Source organism: Oreochromis aureus, linkage group 5 (assembly GCF_013358895.1).
Source record: "Oreochromis aureus strain Israel breed Guangdong linkage group 5, ZZ_aureus, whole genome shotgun sequence".
Classification (NCBI taxonomy): Eukaryota; Metazoa; Chordata; class Actinopteri; order Cichliformes; family Cichlidae; genus Oreochromis; species Oreochromis aureus.
In genome coordinates this window covers 18,561,763-18,587,301 of record NC_052946.1, presented here as the reverse complement: position 1 = coordinate 18,587,301, position 25,539 = coordinate 18,561,763, and the positions used below count along the sequence as shown (strand labels likewise).

Below are 25,539 nucleotides of genomic sequence, written 5' to 3'. Positions count from 1 at the left end.
AAGCTGTTGCAATGGAAAAGTCCAGACCTCAATCTGATGTTGTGGCCGGTCCTTAAGAGAGCTGTGCATAAACAATAACCTGAAGCAACACTGTAAAAAAAAGGTGGGCCTAAATTCCTCCAGATTGATATGAGATACTGGTAAAGTCATACAGAAAATGATTACTTAAAGTTATTGCTGCTAAAGGTGGTACCGCAAGATACCGAATCATGGGATGTACTTAGTTTTCACAGGACTCTATGTACCAAGGTCCAAGCATGTGAATTTAGCTATTTAAGCTTAAACTTAAACTCTATGTCTTTAAAAATGGTTTCACATTAATATATCATCTCTCCACACTAAATGTCATATGTGCATTTGTTCTCCTCATTACTGGAAGCGTGCCTCTGTAGAATCCTGATGACTGGGATGACTCTTGTGTTTATAGAGAAATTCCTCCCTTCTCACACCTATTGAATCTGGAGTCTTTATGGCCTCTTTGTAAATACAAACACTGCAACACAAAAGCGTGTGAGCTAGAAAACGGTTCATGGGTGGGATTTTCATCCCTGCAAACATTGTCACATTTGCACCTTGATGATGGCAAAACGTAAGAGCTGCTCAAGGTGGGACACATCGTTTACATCATTAGGACAGACATATCAGCAAGGTGTAGAGTCTATTAAATCATGAGAGACAGCCATCAAAGTGCTTGTGTGTTTGAGATATAACGGCACTATTTTTCACATTTTTAGTGCGTGTATGTGTAAACATGCATCTCTGTGTGTGGCTGTGTGGGAGGGGAGGAGAGGCAATGAGATGAGTTAAGGAGATGAACAGATTGTGTGTGTGGGTGGGTGTGTGTGTGTGTGTGTGTGTGTGTGTGTGTGTGTGTGTGTGTGTGTGTGTGTGTGTGTTAGGGGGTGGGTGCATTAGTCCGTGTCAGACAGCAAAGAGTGCCGCATTTATCTAGGAATCTGAGCCAAAGCAACCTCACTAGCAGGAGCACGAGAAAGGGGACAACAAGTGAGATGATCTGAGAAGAAAGAAAGAAGATGAAAGAAACCCAGAGAAGAAAACACAAAATGGTCAAGGACATGACTATGAAGATCTAATTTTCTTTCTTAAAAAAAAGGGACAAAGTCAGCAAAGTCTATTTGCCTGAAGAGGCACTGCTTGATGAGCTGAAGGAAAGTGAAGAGAAAGTTTGCAGGGAATCGTCAACACAAAGCAACTACTTGGAGGAACAACGTTGGACCACGGTTTAAGAGGTTTAAAACATTTTCCCATGTTTCCTTTCAGTTCCTTTAAGTTTAGCATGCTTCCTCTCCTCTATGTGGGAGTGCTGCTATCCTCAGTTGCCTCTCCAGCCTGCATAAATCCTCCCTGCAAAGAGAATCTAGTGGCCTCACCCATCCAGCCTGGGACTGGAGCTGGAGCAGGTACTGGGGCTTGTGAGGGTCAAACTGGGACAACTGCCTGCAGGACAGGGGTTTCACTTGCAGCAATCTCGGACGTCCCTCGGAAAGTGGAGCACAAACATGAATTACCCCAGTTTCAGTACAAGGTAACTGACATTTTATACAGTACTTTTCATTGTGTGTGGGGTTTTTTTTCACAGTTCCCAGCTTAAAAATCCTAAAATCTCAGAGGGGCCAGAAACAACTCTTAAACAGTCATTTAACTCCAGCAGCCTGGGAGACTTTAAAGTTTATCTGTTTACTCACCGTGATGTAGTGAGAGTGAGCGGCATACTACCAAACTCATGCCAGCAGGTTCTTTCTCATGGAAGGCTAAACTTGGCACCACCTACCAGCCAGTGAACAATAACCGTCAGCAATCAAAGAAGGGACAAAATTAGTTTTGCTTTAAAAATATCCTCATCATATGGCTGTGCTGAGCTCATGCAGGAACAGGTGTGTTAGGGACATGATTAACATGGGTGATGTAAGTGTAAGAGACACACTGTGACACAAAACTGAGCTGTCGGTTATGTGTGAGGATGTGTGGATGATATTTATGCACATGCACAGCTTTATTTTTAGACTTTTTATGCATGACTGAATAACACTAAGCAGTGCTGAATCATTTCTGACTGTCACAAAATGATTTAGATATAGCCGTGTCACTGTCTAGCAGACTGGAGGTGTCAAAGAGCGCCTGGTTCAGCTGCAGCGCTGCATGCGCTCTGTCCAGGATACTGGGGGACCTTGGAGTCACGAGGGCCAGGAGAGCAATTCTCTTGGGGCCATCCTGGCTTTAATGGCAGCTGTGCTGACAGAGTGTGACCTCCACTGTCACAGCCAGACCCTTGGGGCAATGGCTAAACGACTGGGTAAGTAGTACACCTTTATATCCCCAATCTCTGCAACACACAAACATGCGCACACATAAATGCCAGTGCAGTCGCTCCCCCACACATAGTAAACAGAACCTCAATGAGACCTGCTAGGCGTCGGTCATAGGTGAGTGCATAGGAATTTAACTGCACTAAGAAGCATGGCAAAAACTCTGTATACATGCACACACAGATGCACAGACACATGCGGTATAGCTCACAAAGCGAAAAAGCCTTGAGAGCGCTATCATGCATCCTCTCTGTGAGGTATACGGGGGAGCGTCTATTTTCAGCCCCGGACGACAGCGTGACTGGCCTCACTGATAACCTAATCTATCTCTGGATGGCAGAGAGCGCAGCGGTGGGGAGAGAGGGGGAGAAAGACTTGCTGCTTTTCCTCAAGAGCATCACTCAACATCCACCCACAGGTGAGGGCATTACAGGTAGCCACGTGAATTGTTGTTCATTTCTAAGCAAAAATAATGCACTGTGTGTGCCCTAGTTGCCCCCTTGGAGAGGCTGCATCCTCGGGACTGTGCAGAGATTTACACGCTGGGGATCAAAGAGAATGGAATCTACACCATCCAGCCTGACCTGAATGGGCCGGCACTAGAGGTATTTCAGATTCACCGCACTCATAAATGAGACAGACATATCGCCCGCACCCCAAGCAAACACCACCCTGGTCAGCTTCTTTTGGAGATGTGCATGCTATTTGTGGATCAGTAAAATCTGGGTCTTATAATATTAGAGTCTCTGTATTGCTTTAGGCTAAATGTGACATGGAGACTGTGGGTGGCGGGTGGACAGTCATCCAGAATCGGCAAGATGGCTCAGTGGACTTCAACAGAACATGGCAGGAATACCGGGAGGGCTTTGGAAATCTGCAAGGAGAACACTGGGTGGGTAATGCAGTGTTGCATGCCCTTACCTCCAGTGGCCAACACCAACTCCGCATTGAGCTGGAGGACTGGCACCAGCAGAGGCGCCAAGCCACCTACAGCAACTTCAAAGTGGCCTCGGAGGCACAGAGGTGAAGCACTCTGCACACAGATATATTTTCTGCACTAAGTAATTAAAGTTACCTGGGGATTTGACCAAAGGTCAGAAAAAGAGAGACTTGAGTCTGGAAGTCAGCTACAACAAAAATGTATTTATTTTATCTTCAGTCACAATCTTATTTGCTTTCATGTATTAACAAAAGCCATGAAAACTTGTTTGCCCAATCACTTTTTTCTTAAGTATGAACTGCATGTTTACACGAACAGACAAGGTTCTGAATATTTCAAATGGGCTATTTCTGCTCTGGTTTGAAGGAAATAGGATTCAGTGACCAATCAAAATGTGATTAATGTCCTGAGAGATATGTGTTGTTTTTGTATGGCTGCCAATCAGTTTTGATCAAACTACATCCTGAAGCAGATCAGCAGAGTTAATAAATTAAAAGTTAATAAAGTTTTTTAATATTACATTTCAAACTTTAGCAAAGGCAAATAATGTCTTCCCCTAATGTCTTTATGTAATTCAAATGACCATCTTTAACTTACTTTAAACTGTAGTTTTTGAAGTTTTCACTTTCACTTATACTCAGTTATTTGCAATCTGTATAGTTTTCCACATATATGATAGTCTACATAACACTATACGAGTTAGGAGACTAGTATATCCAGGACTCTTTCCATTATCAAACATTCACTGTCTTGGTGTGGCTGTGGCTCAGGATGTAGAGCAGGTCATTTACTAATTGGACAGTTGGTGGTTTGTGAAGGTTGCTAGAAGTGTGAATGTTTGCTAGAAGGCACTTCAACACAGCCAAAAGTGCTTCTATCAATGGGTGAATGAGACGTGTTATATAAAATGCTTTGATTTCTCAAGTAGAGTAGAAAAGTACTATATAAGAATCAATCCATTTGCCACCTTGCTGGGAGTATGAAATTAATATAAAACATAATTTTACTCAGCTTTTAGCAAACAACGCACACAAAAAAACAACAACAAAAAAACCCCCTCAAATGTTGTTTCTCTGTCTTCCAGGTATCGCCTGACAGCACGGGAGTATTCTGGTGATGCAGGTAATGCACTGAGCTACAGTAAGCGCTACAACCACGACGGCAGGTCCTTCAGCACTGCTGACCGAGACTATGACCGTTACGTGTCAGGCAGTTGTGGTCAGTACTATGGTGCAGGCTGGTGGTTTGATGCTTGTCTGGCAGCTAATCTGAATGGACGGTACTACCGCGGGCGCTACAGCGGGGTGACCAACGGCATCTACTGGGGAACGTGGTACATCCTGACAGATGGACGAACTGGAGAGCGCTACTCCTTCAAGAGGGTGGAGATGAAGACAAGACCCCAAAACTTTATGGGAACAGAGTAAAGATAATGATGACAACATAATGGGGAAACTTTGCTGTGCAGTAGACTACAGTAATAATCACGCCAGACACTTTCTTTCTTCTTTTATAATCGATAGATGCTTTGGTCACTATATTTAGCACTGCTTTCGTGTCACTTATCAGTTATATGCAGATGGCAGCTAAAAGATTTAAGAAAAAGTGTAAAAGAAATAATGTTTAAATGCTGATTAGCAGACTGTGAAGCTCTACTTTTTTATGATGGGCTCACTCTGGCAAAAAATACATGTTACTTCATAACAGCGAAACAGTTAAATACATATTGAAAAGATTGCAGAGGTTGCTGTAATAAATTTCCAGAATCTTTATTGCACATCAACAACCTGCAGAAGGCTACCTTAATTTATCACAGGATGCCAGGTTAGGCATGTTTTCTCCATGTTAACAGTTTAAGGACAAGACAAACAACCCAAACCATACATGAAAGTCATCCTTCACATGCATGAGTTAATACTGGTAATTTGCTTGTGTTCCTACCTGTCTATGCTCTGTGACCTACAGAAATACAAGCTGCCTGCAGCAACTCACAGACATTGTAGGTCAGATGAAGTCATGGGAGACCGTTTACTCAAAGTCAAGAGGTCATCGTGTCCCTGCAGAGGGCTCAGCTGTTATATACACAACTCCTAAGACTAAAACTTCATCACACTGTGATTCATGTGACAGGGTGTCTAACCACAGTCCCCTACTGTATGTTCTGCCTCCAGCTGCTTTAATAGAAAGCCAAAGAGCCAAAGCTCACAGTCTGATACTAAACCAAGAGTAGCCCAGTTTTAGACAGGCCATTTTTCTCATCTCACCTGACTAATACTTTCCCAGGTAGAGGTCTAACACACTGATGCTAACTCTCAGGAGCTTCTTTTTTTCTTTTCTGTTGGCAAACCGTCCTCCACCCACCTCTATTAAATCAAACACAAACATACAGAAACAGTCACCCTCCCCTGGTCTCTAGAGTTGGTGTCAGCGGGGGTGATTCATCCACAGATGTGTTTCACGAAGACGTTTTGGGAGTCAGTATGTGAGTCAGTGGGTGTGTGTCTCACAGCCTTTGTAAAATGCTGCCCCTGTTTTAGCATTGTTTGCAGTGAGCTGTCAGTCTCTGCAACAAGCAGGCTGTCTAATGTGATCGTGTGACAGCGCTCTCATCTAAACACACAGACACACTGCTGTCAGACTTCCTACCTGCTGAAGTATTTCACATACACTACTTATCTACACACAAAGAGATGTCTGTTTTATGCACACACACACACACACACACACACACACACACACACACACACACACACACACACACACACACACACACACACACACAGGACTCAGTGGTTCTCTCTGCAGATAAGGAGGTGCATGATGTGCTTGGCTTCTTAAAAACAAATGGATCCCATTGTACACATCATGGGAAGGTAATCACTGTTACACAACCACAAGCTCCTTTTCACCTGTTTCACACATAATATTGCACACACACACACACACACACACACACACACACACACACACACACACACACACACACACACACACACACACCCACACACACACACAGGCTAACAATAAGCAATTATGATCAATTACCCATAAAACCTATTATACATATCAGCTTTCTAATTTAATTTTCTCTGTGTGTCTTTGTGTGTGCTGGAAACAAGGCAAAGTTAAGAGCTGGTTGGCTCTGTATTCTGCCCCCTGGTGGCTCCTGGTTGTATTGTCGAGACTGAGAAAAACTTTGTCTCAGCTGAAGATGAAATGTGAAGTCAACACAAAAGAAATTAAAACCAGGATAAAATTCTGTCAGTCTAATTTTTTTTTTTTATCTTTAAGAGATTCTGCCAAAAGTCCTGTATAGAGATGTACGCCTAAAAGTCAAGCTCAGTATCTAAATCAATTTTCACTCCATGTCAACAATAAATGGAGCAAAAACTTCTTCCTTCCACTTTCTGTTCATCATCACTCTCTATTTTGCTTTCTATCACTTAATAGGAGTTTGACTGATATTGTTCAGACCTTCTCATATTTTCTCCTTTTCGACTCTTCATGCTCCGAGCTGCAACTACTTTCAATAAATTCAATCACTCCTCCTGATCTCTTCTTCTCTCCTCCTTTCTGCATCCATCAGTCTTGTTGACAAGGGAGGAACAGACACCCAGGGTTGTGTCACCACAGTATCCTGGCACAGTGTCTGGAGTGGGGTGATAGTGGTGGTGCTGCAGGGTGCGGAGGGGTATCAGCAGGCTTTGCTGCCCCAGGGCCGGAAGCCCAGACTGGGCAGCGGTTAGCCAGCACATCCCTTTGAGAAACACTGTGCTCCTCTGAGGGAAGTTCAGATATGTGTCATTTATTTCTGAGTGACACAAGAAAATATCAGATTTAAAACCGAACTCATGTTAGTAGTAGTGTGTTCATCTTTCTGCAGGAGGCTCTATTTTTATTTTTTTTAATTAATTAATTTATTTTTGTGGTGCTTATAAAATCTGTTTGTATAATCTTTCACATGATGCAGAAAATTAAGAACAGCCTATCTGGTAACAAAAACTTAAAATATAATATGATCTCAAATGCCCTATGATAGACTCTTAACCTATCTTGGGTGAGTCCTGCATCTCACCCTGTGAAAGCTGGAACCTGCTCAAGCCCCATTGTGACCCTGGAATGGATAAGCTCTTATAATATGGATAGGTGGTCAATAATCACTGCAAATAGAAAAAAAGTTTGCAAATCAAATAATCTGTTTATCCAGGTAATATCCATCCATCAGTCCAGCCAACGTTAATAATAATCAGCTTTACTCAAATGTAATAATCAGTCTCACTTTCTCTTTATATCATATTGAAATGCAGAGTAAGACTTCACAAAACACTTCAATATTTCACCCTGGAAACATTTTAGGTTTTTCCTCAGAATCGGCTCCAAAATGAATATAATCTCTCTTCACACTCAAAGGATTTTTTAAGAACATGGATGAAGGCAGACACAGTTTTAAATGTGGGGTGCCCTTTTTTTGACTGCTGGAAATGACTGAAGTTGTAGGAATGTGATATTCCCATCCATGTGTTTAACAGCAGGTGGCAATGTTGCTTAGAGCAAATCTGGAAAACAACTTTCACATGAGAAACTGCACAACAGTCTTTAGCAAACGAGGCAAACAAAGTGTCCATAGACATGAAAGAACAATAGCTACACTGTGCTCTGTCAGAAAATAAACACCCGGAGACAATAACTGTGCTTAACCTACAGCCTGTTTATGTGAAGTGCGATGAGTAAAAACAATAACTAAGGTCTTATTTTTGAAGCCATATATGTTAATGTGAATTATTTCAGGGGTTTTGATGCCTCATAAGTTTTGTTCAACTCATAAGGTTTCAGAGAACCGCTGAAAGCACAAGAACCCTGACTTGACTGACTTGACTGTAGGCTTCAGGTTGCCGTGCCTCTTTTCAACACTGGGGGCGCCATCATTGGTACTGGAGGTCAAAGGACAAAATCTGCTCACAGTGATGTAAGTTTTTGAAATTAAGACTTTACAAAATCACAAAACAGGTGTGTTAATGTGGACTGTGGTGTAAATAAGCCTCGGGCTCAGCAGCACTGCACAGCAGAAAAGATACTGGTGAGGTGACAGCATGAAGGAGGCGGGAGGATAAACTTAGTGGCCTGCAGTGGAAGGAACTTTTCATACTTTAATCTGCTCTCATTGCGATAAGGGCATGCATGGCGGCTGTCAAGTGCAAGGAGAGTAGGAGGAAGGCTTGAGGGTGGGGAGGAAGCAGGAGCGGGTGAGGTTTGAAAGGTGTGTGAGTATAACAGGCCGTTAGAGGCTTGTTTCCCTGACCACAGGACCACTGAGAGACAGCATGTGCCTGCTTTTAATACTGGTCCTGCAAAAAACCAGAGAAAGGCAGCGTTCCGTTTGAAACCGGAATTCACCAGAACAAGTGTATCCTGATGTGGTGAGGAGCTGAGGTGAGGAGGGGAGAGGAGGGAGGGAGGGCTCAGAGGGCGCCAAGTGGCAGGCCTCGCTCCATCTTTATGCATGAATGTGCGCATGAAAGTGGAGGTGGAGAGGGTTTGCAGGCAGGGAGCAGAGGCACTGCAGGGTTTTGGTTTTTTTTTCTAACACTGACAAAAAACAACAACTTGTGATTAACTAAATATTTATGTGATTAACACACATCGTGTTTAAAATCTTTTGGAGACTAAAATTATTGCTGAGCTTGCTGGTACAGCACATTTTTTTTAAATAAAAAAGTTGAATACTTGTAAATAAAGTCAATAAGCTTTACATTAAGATTATTCATTCATGACATTTAAATTTTATGTAATCAGTTATAATAGTTTTGATAAAACAGTGTTTGATGAACTTTTGGTATAATAAGAAAGCTTCACTTGATACTTTCAAGCAGCAACTTTAACATTAGATGACCACTTGCATATTAAATGTGCTGCTCATAGTAATGAATCTACAGTGTTTTTAACACAGAAGGAAGCTGGTTCCCTGATTCACTCACATGTGTATGAATTTACATGCTCACAAGCACTTTATTAGAAACACCACATTAATGCTATCATTAATGCTATGTAGGTGCTTCCTTTGCTCATCTTTAGCTGCCATCCTGCAAATTTGTCTGCTGCACAGCTGTGATACAAATCTCCTCATTCTAACATCTCCCAAAGGCATCTTACTGGATTCACATCTACTGAGTGGCCAGGCCTTTGCCCGCTGCCCTGTGTAGCCTCAGTCTCTTTTAGCGAGTACAGGAGAGGAACATGGCGCGCTCTCAGTATCGTGAATTATTGCTCCAAAGCACTTTACTTCCATCAGCATTTACGTCTCATGCCATTCCATAATAATCCACCTCTGATGTGAGGGTAAGACGGAGAAAATAACAAGAGAGGAGGTGAAACGATTGAGAGTGCTGATCAGGCAGACGCAGTTTTTTGAATCAAAGGATTATCTAATCTGATAATACCTGCTGACACCAAAATTCATGCGGGCGACCTCCAGGAGGTCAGAAGCAGCTCATTATAATATACCAGGAAGACCTTTCACAATTAATAATCCAGTAAATCCTTTAAATATGCACACTGTGTTTGTCAAATTATGAAATATGAATACTGAGAGAGAAAGAATGAATGTGTGTAATGTGTACATGTGTGCATGAGCGCATGTGTGTGTGTGTTTGTAAAGTAAAGTTCAGTATGAAGGATGTGGTAAAGCAGCCCAATGGTCAGCTGTGTTTCTCTTCTCTCTGTAGCTTTCTCTCTTGCACCTGCAGAAAGTTGTGGCAAAGAGGGAAAACACACACACACAGACACACACACACACACACACACACACACACACACACACACACACACACTCTGTCACTCCACTCTGATGACTTCACTGTCTTCTGCCTGAGCAGCCGCAAAAGCCACACTGAATTTCTCTAAATGCTACGAGATTTTCTTTTGTTATTGTGTGTGTGTGTGTGTGTGTGTGTGTGTGTGTGTGTGTGTGTGTGTGTGTGCGCTGTAGGCATCTTTTTACACAAAGACCAAGTAAGAGACAGGAATGGATCAGATGTCTTTTTTTCAGCGCCTCTGTGTCTGATGTGCGTGTGACATGTAGGATGGGTTAGCTCTGTAGAATCAGCTTAAGCAAAGCAGAAAGTCTGGGGATTTATAGACGGGAAATCATCGAGGATCAGACACGGAATGAGCAGAGAGATGCAAAAACACACGCTGTACCAGGACACATGCACATGTAAATGCAGAGGATGCAAAAAATGTATGTTTGGTCCAAGGGTCTCGAGCCTGTGGCTCCCAGAGCCACATAACGAAAAACTAGATGAATAATAAGATGAATGGAAATTAAAAATATTTTTAAAGCATTTTAAAATCGGTAATAAAGATTACTTCTGTAAGTTCATAACAGCAACAAAACATGATATTATTGCATGCAAATGCAACATTAAAGTAGATAAATAAGCTGTGTCACTCTCATCTTAAAGCTGGAATATGTTTTGCAGCTCCAGACTGATTTCTTCTGGTCAAAACTTTTGATTGTAAATTTCTTATTGAAGCCCTCATAAAATCCATCAAAGTCTCTGTCATATAGATGGTGATAAATTTCCTCTGACTATTTCTGGAGGTTAACTTTACTTGATTTCATCTGTGAAAAACTCATTAAAGATTAAAGATTCCTGGCTGACTGACAGAAACAGAAATATACAAGGGGCATTGTGCAGTTATCAGCCTCATTTTTCCCAAAATGAGTTTGTCTTTTTGACGAATTTCTTACCAACTATCGGATGGATTGTTGTGAAATTCAGTTCACACCTTCATCACACCCTTCACTGCTGATTTTGGCCTGAAGCTGAACTTGATGAATTGGCACAGAGAATCTCCCTTTAAACTGTGAACATATTTATCTTATTCAGTTTGGTGTCCTAATTACAGAAAATGTAGAAAAAGTTACAAGTCACTATTAAATTCAGCCTTTAGTTTTACTTCTGGCCATTTTCCCTGAACAGTCCTTACTGAGCGCACACCTTAACATATACACTGCGCACTCGGACGTACACTCACTCTACCCACAGGAACTGGATTAGCACAAAGACAAAACAAAAGAATGATGAAGTGAAATTGATGAACACTCGAAGTTTGAGGGGGGAGAAAAGGTTGTTTTGAATTCTATAACTCCCAGGACAGCTGCAGTGAAACAGAGATTGATTGACAAGTGGTTAGTGACAAGGTGTTGTAAACTCTCACATCCTGCTGCTCTCTGGGCAGGAAGTGAACCTCTGACCTGTAATGACTAAGAAAAGCTACACAGAGAGAAATGCAAGATCAAATGAGAATATTTAAAGATATTCAAGATGCTGAAATAGTCTTTTACTGAGATGTGTGGACAGCAGGAGTTTAGAGAATAGGGAAGAATCAGTAATTACAGAATAAAAAGCTACTTTCTCCTGCTCTGTTGTCACAAGGGGTCACCACAGTGGGCATACGTTAAAACACATTACTGGATTAGAGTGTAAATAAGAATCTGTTAATGACACTATTAAAGTGCTGAGGCTGCTGGGCCCGTTTTGTTAACCTCACTGCTCAGCAGCTTGCAAAGCATGAAGGACAGCGGCCTAACTATGGTTATTTTTATAAAGTGTAAACTGTGCATAAGGAAAAGGAAAGATTACAGCATCTCTGCTCCTCGGAATAGATCCTGTAAGTCTCTGACACTTTAAGGGATGAACAGCTTTCTCTCAAAAGCATTGTGGCACATTTGTTTTCTGGATGATGGTGGTGAAAAATACAAAGATCCAGTCATTCGCCTTTTTAAACCATCAGGTATCGCACTTCCCCCCCTTTTTTTTGGTAGATTAATTTCTGGATATAAAATGAAGCAGGATCTGAATCTTCCCAATCAAGGTGAACAGAACTACTACTCTCCCCTAGGTGTCACTGTCTGCCTGATTATTTCAATCTGCAGCAGTTTTGTCTTACCATTAGGAGTCCTGCAGGCCAAAAGTTAGTCTAGCTCTAACAAGTTATTCAAAAAGCTGCTGAAAGCAACACTCACTGAGAGACTTTTTTTTAAATGGATGTCATGTTTGTAATTTTTAATGTATTCACTTTATTTAAAAGGATTCCTGAACATTGACTGTCACTGTATGCTCAATCCAATAAAATCAGAAAATACATTAAATTTTAACTAATTTAAATTGAATTTTAATTCAAATAATTAAATTATCTAAACATTTAATTATCCATGAAATCAAACAAATTCGAATGATGCTAAAATTCTAATATAGAAAAAAATCAAATAAAAAAACAAAACATTGTTTTAAAATTAACTTTGAATAAAATGAAATTGAGAATTACATCAGTTTTTTGTTTTTTTTTAAATTAGACCCACTACTTTAAGGAACTTATTTTCCTATTATTTTTTTATTGACTACAGAATCTAATCTAATCTTTAAGTGTTTCTAAACTCACCCTTTATTCATTCATTTATTCATTTCCATTAATGTTAAATCATGTGCACTGAATGACCTGTCGCAAAAAACTTGCTATAAAAGGAAAACTTTTGACTTCAGGAGTAACTGTCACACACCGCTGTGATGTTTCAGCAATCAGCTCTGAAAGGAAGAAGAAGAAAAGACTTTTTAACTCAACTGCCTTCAAAATATATACTTTAGGGTAACCTGTGCAGGCAGATTACCCGCAGCGTTTGAAGGACTGTGATTACGTCTGTGCGGAAGTCATCAACCTACCCCTATCTTCTCTCAGACTTGGGCACAACTTGAAGGGGTTTGCAAAGACTGATATGCTACCTCACTTTGAAGCCTTATATAATTTGTCACAGTCTTCAACTCAGAATAAGTGCTATTAGGAACATGCAAAGAGGTTTGTTGTCTGCTATGCGATGCTTGCATCTATCAAAGCATCCGAGCAAAGGCCCTCACACTGGTGTAATATGAAAAAGGGGGGTGGAAAGAAATGGGAAATGCTCTGTCATTGCAGGGAGAGTGGAGCGAGGAGAGGAGGAGCACTCTTGCCTGGTTTGACTTTCTGTTTGACCTTTTCGGGAAGGAGAACTAATCCTTGAATATAATAGACTGTACGATATGGAAAATGACTGCGCTGTTATCTGCGTTACCCTGGAGACCATCAGCAGCACCCAGGCCTGCTGCAGCTGCCAAGTTATTAAGCATCCAGTTTGTATATATTGGAAAATACCTTTTTTTCTGCATTAACCGGTCACTCCCCACGAACACACGTATCCACAGTACAACAACAACAAAAAAAGGGTTCCTCTTATTCTTTTTGTCTGCATGACGGAACACTGATTTTCCTTTTCTTTGAATGAAGCCCTGAATGAACCCTAGCAGAAATCGCAAATAATGGTAGAACCGTTCTCTTTGTTGAAATTTGCTTTTCAACTTGGGGCTATGGGAAAATTTCGGAATAGCCCAATTTCATCCAAACATACCAAACATTTTTATTCTGTTATTCAAATGAGCAGCAGGTTTTTCAAACCAAATGGAGTCATGCAGGATTTCAGCCATGATCATGACTGATTAAATAAACAAATATCAATCTCTGCGCTGTTACCAAACCGTTGCGCGGGTCAGTACCTCTATTGCCTGCTTATTCCATTTGCAAAATTTCCAACACGTGAAAACATTATTCAGTTTTTTCTTCTTCTTCTTCTTCTCTCTGCTTGGAAGCGGCTGCGTCTGTTTAACTCTTATGCAGTCAAATCCAAGATGAAAGAAATTAGATATCCCACAACAAAGAGCCGGAACCTCAGATGGCTCCTGCAGATAACCCCAAAATAATGGGAAGCCAAGCTGTATTTATGCTGTCAAATGCACCGAATAAAGACTTTGCACATGCACAACATTAAACTTGTAAATAATAGCCAGCATCACCCCACGCCGCCCCCCTCCTCTCTATCTATTTATCTATCAATCATTCACACAGATCTAGTCCAGTATAAGTGATGCATTCGCTGCATTAGATGTATTTGTTGTGCGAGTTTGAAAAGGCGGCGATAATCTGGGAGAGAGAGATAAGAAATGCCATTTATTCCGCGGCACTTTGGAGCCTATTTCCCGGGCCGATCAGCCTCATTCTCCCCGACACCTCCAGCAGCTCGCTGATAACGATTAGGCTATTTATTATCTTCACAAAGAACAAAGATTAGCCAGCACCGATGAAAAATTACCCCGGGATGGGCTATAATCAGGGGATCCAAGGATCCCACCAGCATTGGATTTCTCTTTCTCTCTCCCTCAATCTCACACGCACACATCAATGTAACAGGCACTTGAAAATAATTAAAAGCAAAAAAATAAAAGCAGAAAATAAAAGCAATAATAATAATAATAATAATAATAATAATAATAATAATAATAATTTGTGATTTCGCGTAGATCATTGCATTTATGTGTAACAAGTTTAGAATTTTTTTATTTTACTTTATTTTACTCTATTTTCTGTGAGTCTGCTCGGCGTTCATTATGAGGGGAACCACTTCCTTTTTCAATAGTCGCCCTATAATGAAATTCTCAGAGCTGAATCGGGGAGCGACCTCTCTCTTTCTCCTGGGCTCGTGTGAGAAAAAGAGCCGTAAATAAAAGGGTGGATAGAATTAATGTCAAGTCCTAAAATGGAAGTGGATGTTCGCCGCCGATAAGGTTTTTATCGCCAGGCCAGATCAAAAGGGCTCACACTCAAAGCATGTGTATTTCCACATTATCATGCTGATGAGCTCTAATACTGCTCACTTGTCCCTCTGGTATTCTCTGCTTTCTTTATGCTTTGGATGTCCTCTTAATATACTGCTTAAAACGAATATATATATAGATATATCTATCTATCTATCTATCTATCTATCTATCTATCTATCTATCTATCTATCTATCTATCTATCTATCTATCTATCTATCTATCTATCTATCTATCTATCTATCTATATATATACACAGAACAATTTCTTATACCCGTTCTGTAGTGATTCAAAGTTGATAATCTGCTGATATAAACCAATATACCAAACAAGTAACAACTTTAATGAGCGTTTGCAAAAAAAAAACAACTAATGGGGATTTTTAAACTGTCAAACTTTTTAATCTAATCTAATCTAATCTTTAATCTGCCCTCTTCCCTAACTTCGCTGTTCGATTGGCGGTTGTTGGCCTGTTCTTCGAAATCACAGCAGGGTCAGGAGGATGTACTTGATGTATTATTAATGCTCCCAAAGTGTAAATATCAGTTGCAGTGTCCTTCCTCGAGTTCATCCGCTGGGACTACAGTACAGTCTGATAAATCTCTCTCTCTCTCCGCTGGTCCCTCAGCCTTGGAAAAAGTTCATGTCCTGCTGAATCTGTTTTTTCTTCACTAAGATGCACTGACGTCAGGAGACGGCGTCAAGCAGGCGGCAGCGTTTGCCGGCCGGGGCTGCACGCGCTCCCTCTCCAATTATTGTCTGTCAATCATGCAGCGAGGAGAGAGAGAGAGAGAGCGAGAGGGGGAGAGAGAGAGCTTTCAGCCTGCACACAGCAAAACAAAACATTAAAAAAACATATTTGAAAAAAATCAGGCGGAACCACAAATAAAATCGCAATACTGACTCCTTCATTTTATAACTGGCTACATAAAAAGGTGATTAATAAACATTTCTGACGCTGTCAGTATGCTTTCTTCATCGGAACATTAATGTATACATTAAAGAAAATGATCAGCCCACCTTTCTTAATTAAACAGCAGCTCGCCGTATACGGAGCTGTCTCATGTAATAAACCGCCTGCAAAATAAGATGCGGCAACAGACTGACACACTCGAACAAGAAATACTGATTTGTTGCAGCTGATCTCTTAGCCACGGTGGCTGAAATGCATGTAGACTTGGGGGGCTTTATATTTCACACTGATTCTAAATGCACGTAACATTTTAAAAATGTATTTTTGGCGAATTTTAAGCAGCGTGTGACCTAAAATTCAATAAAAGTTGCACACGCCTGGCCTCAAGCAGCCAGACAATGTCTGCAGGAATATTACAGAAATGTCTCCGTGATTTTCTGGGCGCAGGCGCTGCCTCTGAGGTTTTGCGGAGGTAGTTTTCAATTGGCTGGGTCCAAGCTTTATTGGAGACTCCGCCCATGAGCTTAACAAGCCAGGCCCCGCGCTGTCAGCCACAGTTATACGTGTTGCTTTAAGTCCCAGTGGACAGAGTTTACTCTGACAAACACAATCGTAAACTGTAGAGAACCTGCAGCAGCAAACGCGGACAGACAGCCGTTTTCCAGAGGAGTCACCCGACCGGATACTGTAGACAAAATATTGTCAAAGGTAAGATATGTTTACCTTATTGTCGCACAGCAGAATATCAGCCTGTGGATGGGTATAAAGAATGATGTGTTGAATGATGTGTGTGTTTTGGGTTTTTTGTTTTTTTGTTTGTTTTTGTCTTTTGCTATCGCTGCATCATTAATGCACCAGATTCATCCATACGATCTGCATTTAGTGCACCGATGCCTACAAGCCTGCACAATACCTCTGCTTTTTAAATATTAACCTGTGATGTTTACTTGTTGCAGGTTTCCAGTGTCAAACTCGACTGAATGTTCAGGAGAGGAGAGGAGCTGAATTAGGGAGGGACGAAAACCAAAGCTCCAGCTCTGTGCTGTGAGTGGACAAGAGTGAAAACCTCGTGAAGGAGAGATATTTCAGGGGTATTCTGTGCCCTTCCTACCTGGATATCGTTTGATTTTGTGAACGCGCTACAGAGAGCCACAGAGATGGACGTGGCGGCCGATCAGCCCCGCTGGGTACATCCCCACGCCGTGCTGAACGGACAACACCCAGACTCTCACCATCCCGGCCTGGGGCACAACTACATGGAGCCCACGGCGCAGCTCCTGCCTCCGGATGAGGTGGATGTTTTCTTTAATCACCTGGACTCACAAGGAAACCCATACTACCCCAACCCTGCCAGGGCCAGAGTGTCCTACAGCCAGGCGCACGGTAAGATGGAGTTAACGCAGGCGTGCAACTTCAACAAATAAACACAGAAACTCAGGAACAGCTGGCTTATCGGGAGTCTGTCAGAAACAAAAGAGAAAACACATTTCTACGTGTGCGCTGAGTTGATGTTTGTCACGGCATTAAAAAGGCAGTAGTTTACCTGAAATTTACCTGCAGGTTGTTGTGAAAACTTAATGTTAATTTATTTTCTATTTTATGTTGCCTATAAATACATCGCAGGCTTATGATTCTTATAAACTGGGGCATTTTACATTGACCCAAATGTTTGTGCTTCTGTATTTCACAGTCTGGATAGTTTATTTGTTTTTATTTAATTTGTTAGATTAGAATATTTGCAGTGCAGTCTGGACTTAACCTGCTTTTACGCACGCATAGTTCAGAGGATACTGTGGTCATTTCTGTTACAAAGATATTATGCTACTTTATTAACATGATTAAATCAGGCCTGTGTATCAACAAGTCTTTGCTATTTCTTCCTCTAAACCTGCAGCCGCCAAAGTCTGAATCGGCCCCACAATAACAAGTTTGCTTCTGCTTCACAGCTCGTCTGACGGGGACTCAGGTCTGCCGGCCTCATCTCCTTCACAGCCCGGGGATTTCGTGGCTGGACGGGGGAAAACCTGCCCTCTCGGCTCACCACCACAACGCCTGGGCCGTGAGCCCCTTCAGTAAGCCCAGCCTGCATCACCCTGGCTCTGCGTCCCCCGGCGCTCTCTCCGCCGTTTACCCGTGCAGCAGCAGTTCAAACACGGTCTCAGCATCCTCTTTAACGCCGCAGTCCCACTCCGGCACTCATCTGTACAGTTTCCCCCCTACGCCACCCAAAGACGTGTCGCCGGACCCAGGGGCTGCGTCTCCGTCGTCCACTACCAGAATCGACGAGAAGGAATCTATCAAATACCAAGTGTCGCTGCCAGAGGGCATGAAGATGGAGGGCTCCAGTCCGCTGAGAAGCAGCCTGGCCTCTATGAACGCCCAGACCCCCACCACCCACCACCCCATACCGACGTATGCTCCCTACTCTTTCCCAGCGGCCCACGAGTACGGCAGCAGCCTGTTCCACCCGGGCAGCCTGCTGGGCTCATCCAGCTTCACTCCCAAGAACAAAGGCAAGACAAGGTCCTGCACCGGTGAGTCCAGCTCACACACATTTAAATACACACATAAAACAACGTAAATGTGAAAATACACAGCCAGAACCTGTATGTAAAGTCTGTCTCTGGTTTATGTAACGATCTTATTGCAGGACTGCTGTTTAAGCGGTTCAGTTTATTTTTTTATTTTATTTTATTTTTTTACCAGCCTAAACTAAACCTAAAGGTTGTTTAACTCTAGAGAAATCACGAAGTAACGCGATGTATGCGTTTTTAAAATGATCTGTGGCGCTCTGCTGTTTGGGCGTTTTTACTTAGGAAGCAGAAATCTTGGTTTGTGTAACTCGTTTGGCTTTGGCGATTTCTAACCTCCTTTAAATTCACGCAATTTGTTAATAGTTTTATAAACTGATTTTTCACTCCTGGTAATTATGGCCAGTCAATAAAAAATTACAAGCCAACTGTTTATTAAGTCTAGAGTAGTTTTTGAATGCCACAATTAGTATCACCACCAACACAACAGCTGCTATTAAATAAAATTAAATAAAAATAATTTTAAACATTTAGAGGAGCACCATTTACCAAGAGAATACAACCTTAACCAGACGCCGTTTTAGGACGTTTATTTTCACAGGTCTTTTACTGTCATCCACATTGTAAGAGTATAAATCAGTTTAATATATTTAAAAAATGTCTGTTTATGAATTACGTCCTAATTCTGCACTGAGTTCCTCCGCAATTTACACTAAACACAGCCAGTCAGTTGTTATGTGCACGCTGTGCTGATTGCCTCATTAATTTTTCACATTTGGGAAACACAAGTAGAAAAACAACTACTAAATAAATTCTTTTATCGGCGTTTTCTCGGAGTGAATGATGTTACAGACCGGAGCATACACTCCACAGATCTCCAGCACAGAGCCACTTTGATAAATCTCTTTTGCTGAGGGTGACTTTGTAATTGCCTGAGCTGGCCGCGCGAACAGTGAACTGGATCCAGCCCAGAGGTGTGAAAGGATGATCCGCAGGCGCACGGAGCCAAAAACCTCAGTATTTAGGCTAAGAGTCGCTTCTCTGTTACATAAGACATTAATACATTGTCCTGATTGTTATTTGATAACAGATCAGCTTCAAGCCTGATTGTGTTTGACCAACTTATTACCAGAGATAAAGTGCAGGGAAACCCAAACTACCTTTTTATTAATTATTATTCTTATAACGTATGAAATCCTAACTGGCTACAAGTGTATTTCTTTGACAACAACATAATTATTTTTAAATACTTGAAAATAATTAAATGTATTTAATGTTGTGTCACAGGCGTTTTATGTCAAGACTTATTTTAGAAGAAAAAGAAGACTTGATGTTGAAGCCTTGGAAATTGAGGATGAAGCAGAGATGAACAATAAATTCAGCTTTTGGCTCTTTTGTGCATCTGATAGTGTAAATTGTGAAAGAGTCACTTCATTGTCTAGTATAACACATTTAGATATAATTTACTCGTCTAAATAAAGCATCACTTGATACAAAAGCAGGTTATTTTACCTTTAATGGGCTTAAAATAAGTTGTTTGTCAGTGTGAATTACAACTGCTGGGAGAGCTGCTACATCAACCTTGCCACCTAAATGAAACATGTCCGCGCACACTTGCACACATCGACACCAAGAATAAATACAGCCTACAGGCTAAGCTCTAAATTAGGTGGCAGTTTTTACAAATGTCCATGTGTGTTCTCCTTCAGAGGGCCGTGAGTGTGTAAACTGTGGAGCTACCTCTACACCTCTGTGGAGACGTGACAGCACCGGACACTACCTGTGCAACGCCTGTGGGCTGTACCACAAGATGAATGGCCAGAACAGACCACTGATCAAGCCTAAACGCAGGCTGGTGAGTCCATTGCTCTCTTTATATGGAATTGAATAGCTATGCATGCATGTGTGTGTGTGTGTGTGTGTGTGTGTGTCTTTGTGTGTATGCATTGTGGAGGGTAGTAAATAAAAGAGTGTAAGGTGAAGGGTGAGGGGAATGAGGTACAATTCCAGGAAAGTTATATTTTCCCAATCAGTTTCCAGGAATTGTGTTTCTCACTCACCTCTTGCTCCTTTAGCTCAGACTGTTCGCAGAGTGGGTCTCTCCGAATTGTTTTGTTATCATTATTACAGCTACTTCTGATACTGCCATTGATAGCAGGACCATCATTACCATCCATCAAAACAACTCGGAGCCTCGCTGACACTGTATGGGTCATAATGCTGCTATATGCTGCTGATATTTTGGCAATTTGTATGGTGACTGGGCTTTTAGTAAAGATTATGTGTGTGTGTGTGTGTGTGTGTGTGTGTGTGTGTGTGTGTGTGTGTGTGTGTGTGTGTGTGTGTGTGTGTGTGTGTAAACAAGGCAAAAGAAAGCTGTTTGTCAGATAAATTGTTTTAAAGCGACAATGTAGAACTGAATCATCAGCAACAGATATTTCCTATTATGAACTGCTTCACAGAGAAGTAGGTCAGCGTTCAGCTCCAACTTTATGTCACACCCATCCCACTGATTACTGTGAATTCATATAGCAATTGTTTAACACAGTTAACACAAGAAAAGTCACAGTTATGGTGAAATCTAATTTTAAGGAAAGAAGAAACAAGAATGCTACTTTCCAGGTTTTTGCATTTTTTTCGGCATCAGCGTTTGGCTGCAGAGTAATAAAATAAAATAAAATAATAATAAATAAATAAATATATCTTTGTACCTGAAATGCATTCGTGGAACCACCTGCAGCTGCTCAGCTGCTGTGTTTGCAGTTTGTCAGCTGCAGTAGGAGGCAGCTGTGTAGCTGTGTGGACCACCACATTTTACACCAGGATTTGAGGAGAGCGCTTTAAAAAGCTCGGACCAAAGGCACAGCGGATCAATACAATAGGAGCCCCCGAGGGAACTGATACAGTTAAACACGTCAAAGTGTAATTTGTTCCAATGAGAATACCGTTTCTGTAGAAGTAATATTTGAATCCCACTGGCTACGCGAGGGACGACGAAATACCAGCACCGCAAAACACCTTGGCACCGAAGGAAAGATGGTAAAGAAGATGAGGAAAGTCTAATGATGGAGACCGAGCAAAAACGAGAGAAGGTGTCGTCTTAAAAATCCTGTAAATATAAACGTGAATCGGCCGGAGAAAAACCTGCATTGATCAGAGGGGCTGACGCGCGCTGAAGGCTGTCACTTCCCGAATTAAATCCTTTCAGCAGAGATGGATAATAGCAGAGGATTCATTCTCTGCTTTATCTAAAAATAATAATATCCAAAAAAAAAAAAAAAAAAAAAATCCCGACGCCATTAAGTACAGAATAAATGCATATACGACCATATATCACGCATGCTTTCCGTATACGTCGGCCGGGGCTCGCAGAGCTCCGAATGCGTCTTGTATTCAGAAGCCTTCCAGTTGTTTCCTATCCGGATATCTGACCGGTCCAGATAAAGCGGCGGGCCAGCGCCAGCTTCCTCTTGCGGCCTCCTAACTAGCTAGCAAGTTCAGACCTCACTTTCTAGTGGTCAGGCTTTCCGTCCACTACAGAGAAAGGAAAGCAAATTCATTTCATTAAAATTTTTTTTTTTTTTTTAAAAACAAAAGGAGAAGAGGCAAAGCTTAACTGTTGATGTGTGCCACAGTGCACCCCGGGTACGCTTACTTTCACTCTGTTCACAGAAAAAAAAAGAAAAAGAAAAAAGCTGGAAAAATGCTTAAACGACGTGTCGACGTCACACTTTATTTTTAGTGAAGTACCAATTACTGGAACATTTAAAGTCAGGATTCAGCTAAAAGCAATCAGGTGTGACGTATGACGCCAGATTCATTTGGCGTTTAAATCTATTTTTTAAAAACGGGGCATAAACATAATTGGAAGTCACTGATGTTACCAAAATACTCTATCAAAATCTATTTCCCACATGACATCATATTAATACATTTTATATCAAATGTGAATACACTGAGGAGCTATAGCTAACATCAGTTAAATAGAGCTGCCACTATTATTCACCAATACATTTGTTTATGAATAACAAATAGTGATCAATCATCATCATTTTATTAGTAAAAGTCACAAAGATCCACTGATTTTAACCCCAGTCACTGCCAGCTTGTGTTTTTCTTATTCTTCCATGTTAGTGAATGTCATCATTAAATGTCACTGGACTGTTGGTTGAAAACAAAGCATTTGAAAATGTCACACATGCTCATGGGAACACAACATGAGCATTCTCCACAATTCGATTATTATTATTATTTCTTTTGGTCCAATAAAAACTAATTTTGTGAGTCAACATTTGTGACCTTAATGTCACAAAACAGTATAAATCAGTGGATTAGAAAGTTAAGCCTATTCTAGATTTCTGTATACATGCCTTATCTGCCTGTGCTCTAATCAGAGCTTGATATTTATTCTTCCACAGTCTGCAGCCAGACGAGCAGGCACCTGTTGTGCTAACTGTCAGACGACCACCACCACACTCTGGAGGCGTAATGCGCATGGGGACCCGGTGTGCAACGCCTGCGGCCTCTACTATAAACTGCACAATGTAAGTTTTTATCCCCGATCCCCAGTTTGGGGTCCAGTAGGCAGGAAGTGAGCGGGCAGGTTACCCTGATTGCTGAGTGATAGGAGAGGCAGAAAAGAGAGGGAGAGGACAGAGAGGAAAGGGGGAGAGAGAGACAAAGACTTGTTTTACTCTCAGACACTGTTGCATTCGTTGGTGTTTTCTTTCTTTGTGCTTTATTGTTTCCATGGTAGGCGTAATCCCCTTGAGAGTCACAATGGTGGGACTGTTATATAGTGGGACTGCCACAAGCCCAGCCTCCATATGAATAGCATTAAAGCTCAAGGTATAAAAAAAGGACTCTGTGGTCGTGGATTTGTTGTTTTTCTTTAAAAACAACAAATAATTAATTATTTGTGCTAATAAACACTGACAGTGTTTATAACTTGTAGTTAGTGAATTGCACTGAGTGGTGCTGCTTCTGGATGACAAGCATGTGCATTGCAGTTTATTGTAGTTAATCCACCATGCATGATTCATGATGCTGTTGCTGTGACCAGTCCCTGGAGTGCATTGTGTATTAATTAGCAGCTGAAAACTGTCCCCAACAACTGGACATTTTAGTCCTCTTTGATTTGACATATATTGATTTATATTTTGATGAAAAATTATAGTCCAGTAAATACAAAACTAGTTTTACAAGGTTTACACTACAGTGGGAACCAACGGGCCACAGACAGGACAAGCAAGAAGGAATGGATTAATGCATAGTTGATTTTTGACTTTTGAAATATATTTTGCTATTTTCACAAACATTTAATACTTCTACGTGTGAGCTCCAAAACCAAACTTTAACCTCGTTATTCACCTCTTCACCTAACTTTCTCTGTGCAGGTGAACCGGCCTCTGACCATGAAGAAGGAAGGAATACAGACACGCAACCGCAAAATGTCCAACAAGTCCAAAAAGAGCAAGCGGCCCAGCGACAGCTACGAGGAGTTTTCAAAAAGCCTGCACGACAAGAGCGCTCACTTCAGCGCCGCCTCTCTCGGTCACATGCCCATGGGCCACTTGCCGCCTTTTAGCCACACTGGACACATGCTGCCTACGCCCACCCCGATACACCCGTCATTCAGCCACCCACACCACTCTAACATGGTAACGGCGATGGGGTGAGAGGGTGAGGTGGTGTAGAGTTGCCTACAAGAATCTGAGATGGTTATATGAAGTGGGATGAGGGTCTAAACTAGAGGACTGTGTGTACAGTGTTACAGGCACCCAGTTTGTGTGTCTTCATCTCGACTGATGATGCCAGTGGAGGGTCGGAGAAAAGATGTGCGATGAGGGTCAAGGACCTTTTACTCCTGATCTATAGGTACCAATTTTGATGGAAAACGAATCTGCTTCCTCTCAGTCAGGCACAGACATGTAAACACAAAAATGTCATTGCACCTCAAACTTGTGCTCTCGCTGACGGCCTGGGTGCAGTTTAACGTGTGCGGAACAGGTTCGTAGTTACTGTGAATATTGTAAATATGTGCGACCAAAGGGGGGTGCCCCAGAAAGAGAGATCCCCTTCGCAACTTTAAAAGAATATATGCTGGATTTTTTTCTCATGGACGATTTTATGGGAATTTTCACAAAAGAAACAAGCAAACAGAAAAAGTTTATGAATTCTAATTTGACACTGTTTATTATAATTATTGTTATTATAAGTAATATTGTTATTCAGATAATTTATTTTCTTTCTTTTTTTTTGGACTATATTACCTGAATCATAATACGGATACTGTTATCCCAGTTATAAATATATTTTTAGCTGAAGCGCTTTGTCTGAGCAGGTCAACATTTATACTCTTAAGAAATAAAAAAAACCATGTTCATTATCTGTTTTTTTTGTCAATTCAATATCAAATATACAAGTCTCTGAGAGGGCAATACATACAAAAATTCACATAAATAAGCTTTCGCCTCATGAAAGTTCAATCAGTCCAAATCACAGGTAGAGTAAGACTGATTTCCTTCTGTGTACTGATATTTACATTAATCATGTGTACATCAGGTGATCTGCATCCTTTGTGTGTTCTTGTTCCTCATTGGATCATCCGATTTTACCTTCATAAGGTCCAACACTGATGTTGATGTTTCAGTGTTTAGATTATCTTTGCATTTTTCTACAAATAACCAATCGCATAACCGCATCTTACACCATCCAGAGTAAGACAGCACAAAATCAGGTGGTCGTTGCATACTGTTAGCGATAAAAAATAGAAAAAATAAAAAATAAAACTAGGAGTTGTGACTAAAGACACTTATTTCCGTCATGATATTAATTTATAAACTTATACTTAAATGAAAAAAAGTCCTCGTATATCAAAGAAGTTGTTTCATCCCATTCCCCTTTGCTGGAAGGTGTGTTTTAGTGTCTTTATTGTTTATGTTTCTTCTCAGTGTGCTCATATGTCACAAATCCAATACTCAATTGGATTTAAAGATATTCGTGTAACTGAAAAAGAGAAATTACCCCCAATAAGGAAAAATAAAAAGGAATCAAACTGCATTGTGATATTAGTGCATCTACATCATCAACATGATCAAAATTAATAGTTTCTATTATTTGCTTTTCAGTATTGGCAGAGGAAT

The 25,539-nt window shown here is 41.2% G+C and overlaps 2 protein-coding genes across 2 annotated transcripts; both read left to right on the top strand.

The window, feature by feature from the left end:
* Nucleotides 1–973: 973 nt before the first annotated feature.
* Nucleotides 974–6,501, top strand: si:ch211-157b11.8 (fibroleukin). Its single transcript, XM_031757224.2, has 6 exons — nt 974–1,546; nt 2,116–2,314; nt 2,668–2,745; nt 2,820–2,932; nt 3,088–3,350; nt 4,352–6,501. The coding sequence occupies exons 1-6, from the start codon at nt 1,268–1,270 to the stop codon at nt 4,692–4,694; spliced, it is 1,275 nt and encodes a 424-aa protein (XP_031613084.2). The 5' UTR covers nt 974–1,267; the 3' UTR covers nt 4,695–6,501.
* A 9,938-nt stretch (nt 6,502–16,439) lies between these two features.
* gata2b (GATA binding protein 2b) lies at nt 16,440–24,779 on the top strand. The gene is made up of 6 exons (XM_031757109.1): nt 16,440–16,571; nt 16,820–17,246; nt 17,810–18,397; nt 20,104–20,249; nt 22,813–22,938; nt 23,791–24,779. The coding sequence occupies exons 2-6, from the start codon at nt 17,021–17,023 to the stop codon at nt 24,070–24,072; spliced, it is 1,368 nt and encodes a 455-aa protein (XP_031612969.1). The 5' UTR covers nt 16,440–16,571; nt 16,820–17,020; the 3' UTR covers nt 24,073–24,779.
* Nucleotides 24,780–25,539: the final 760 nt, after the last annotated feature.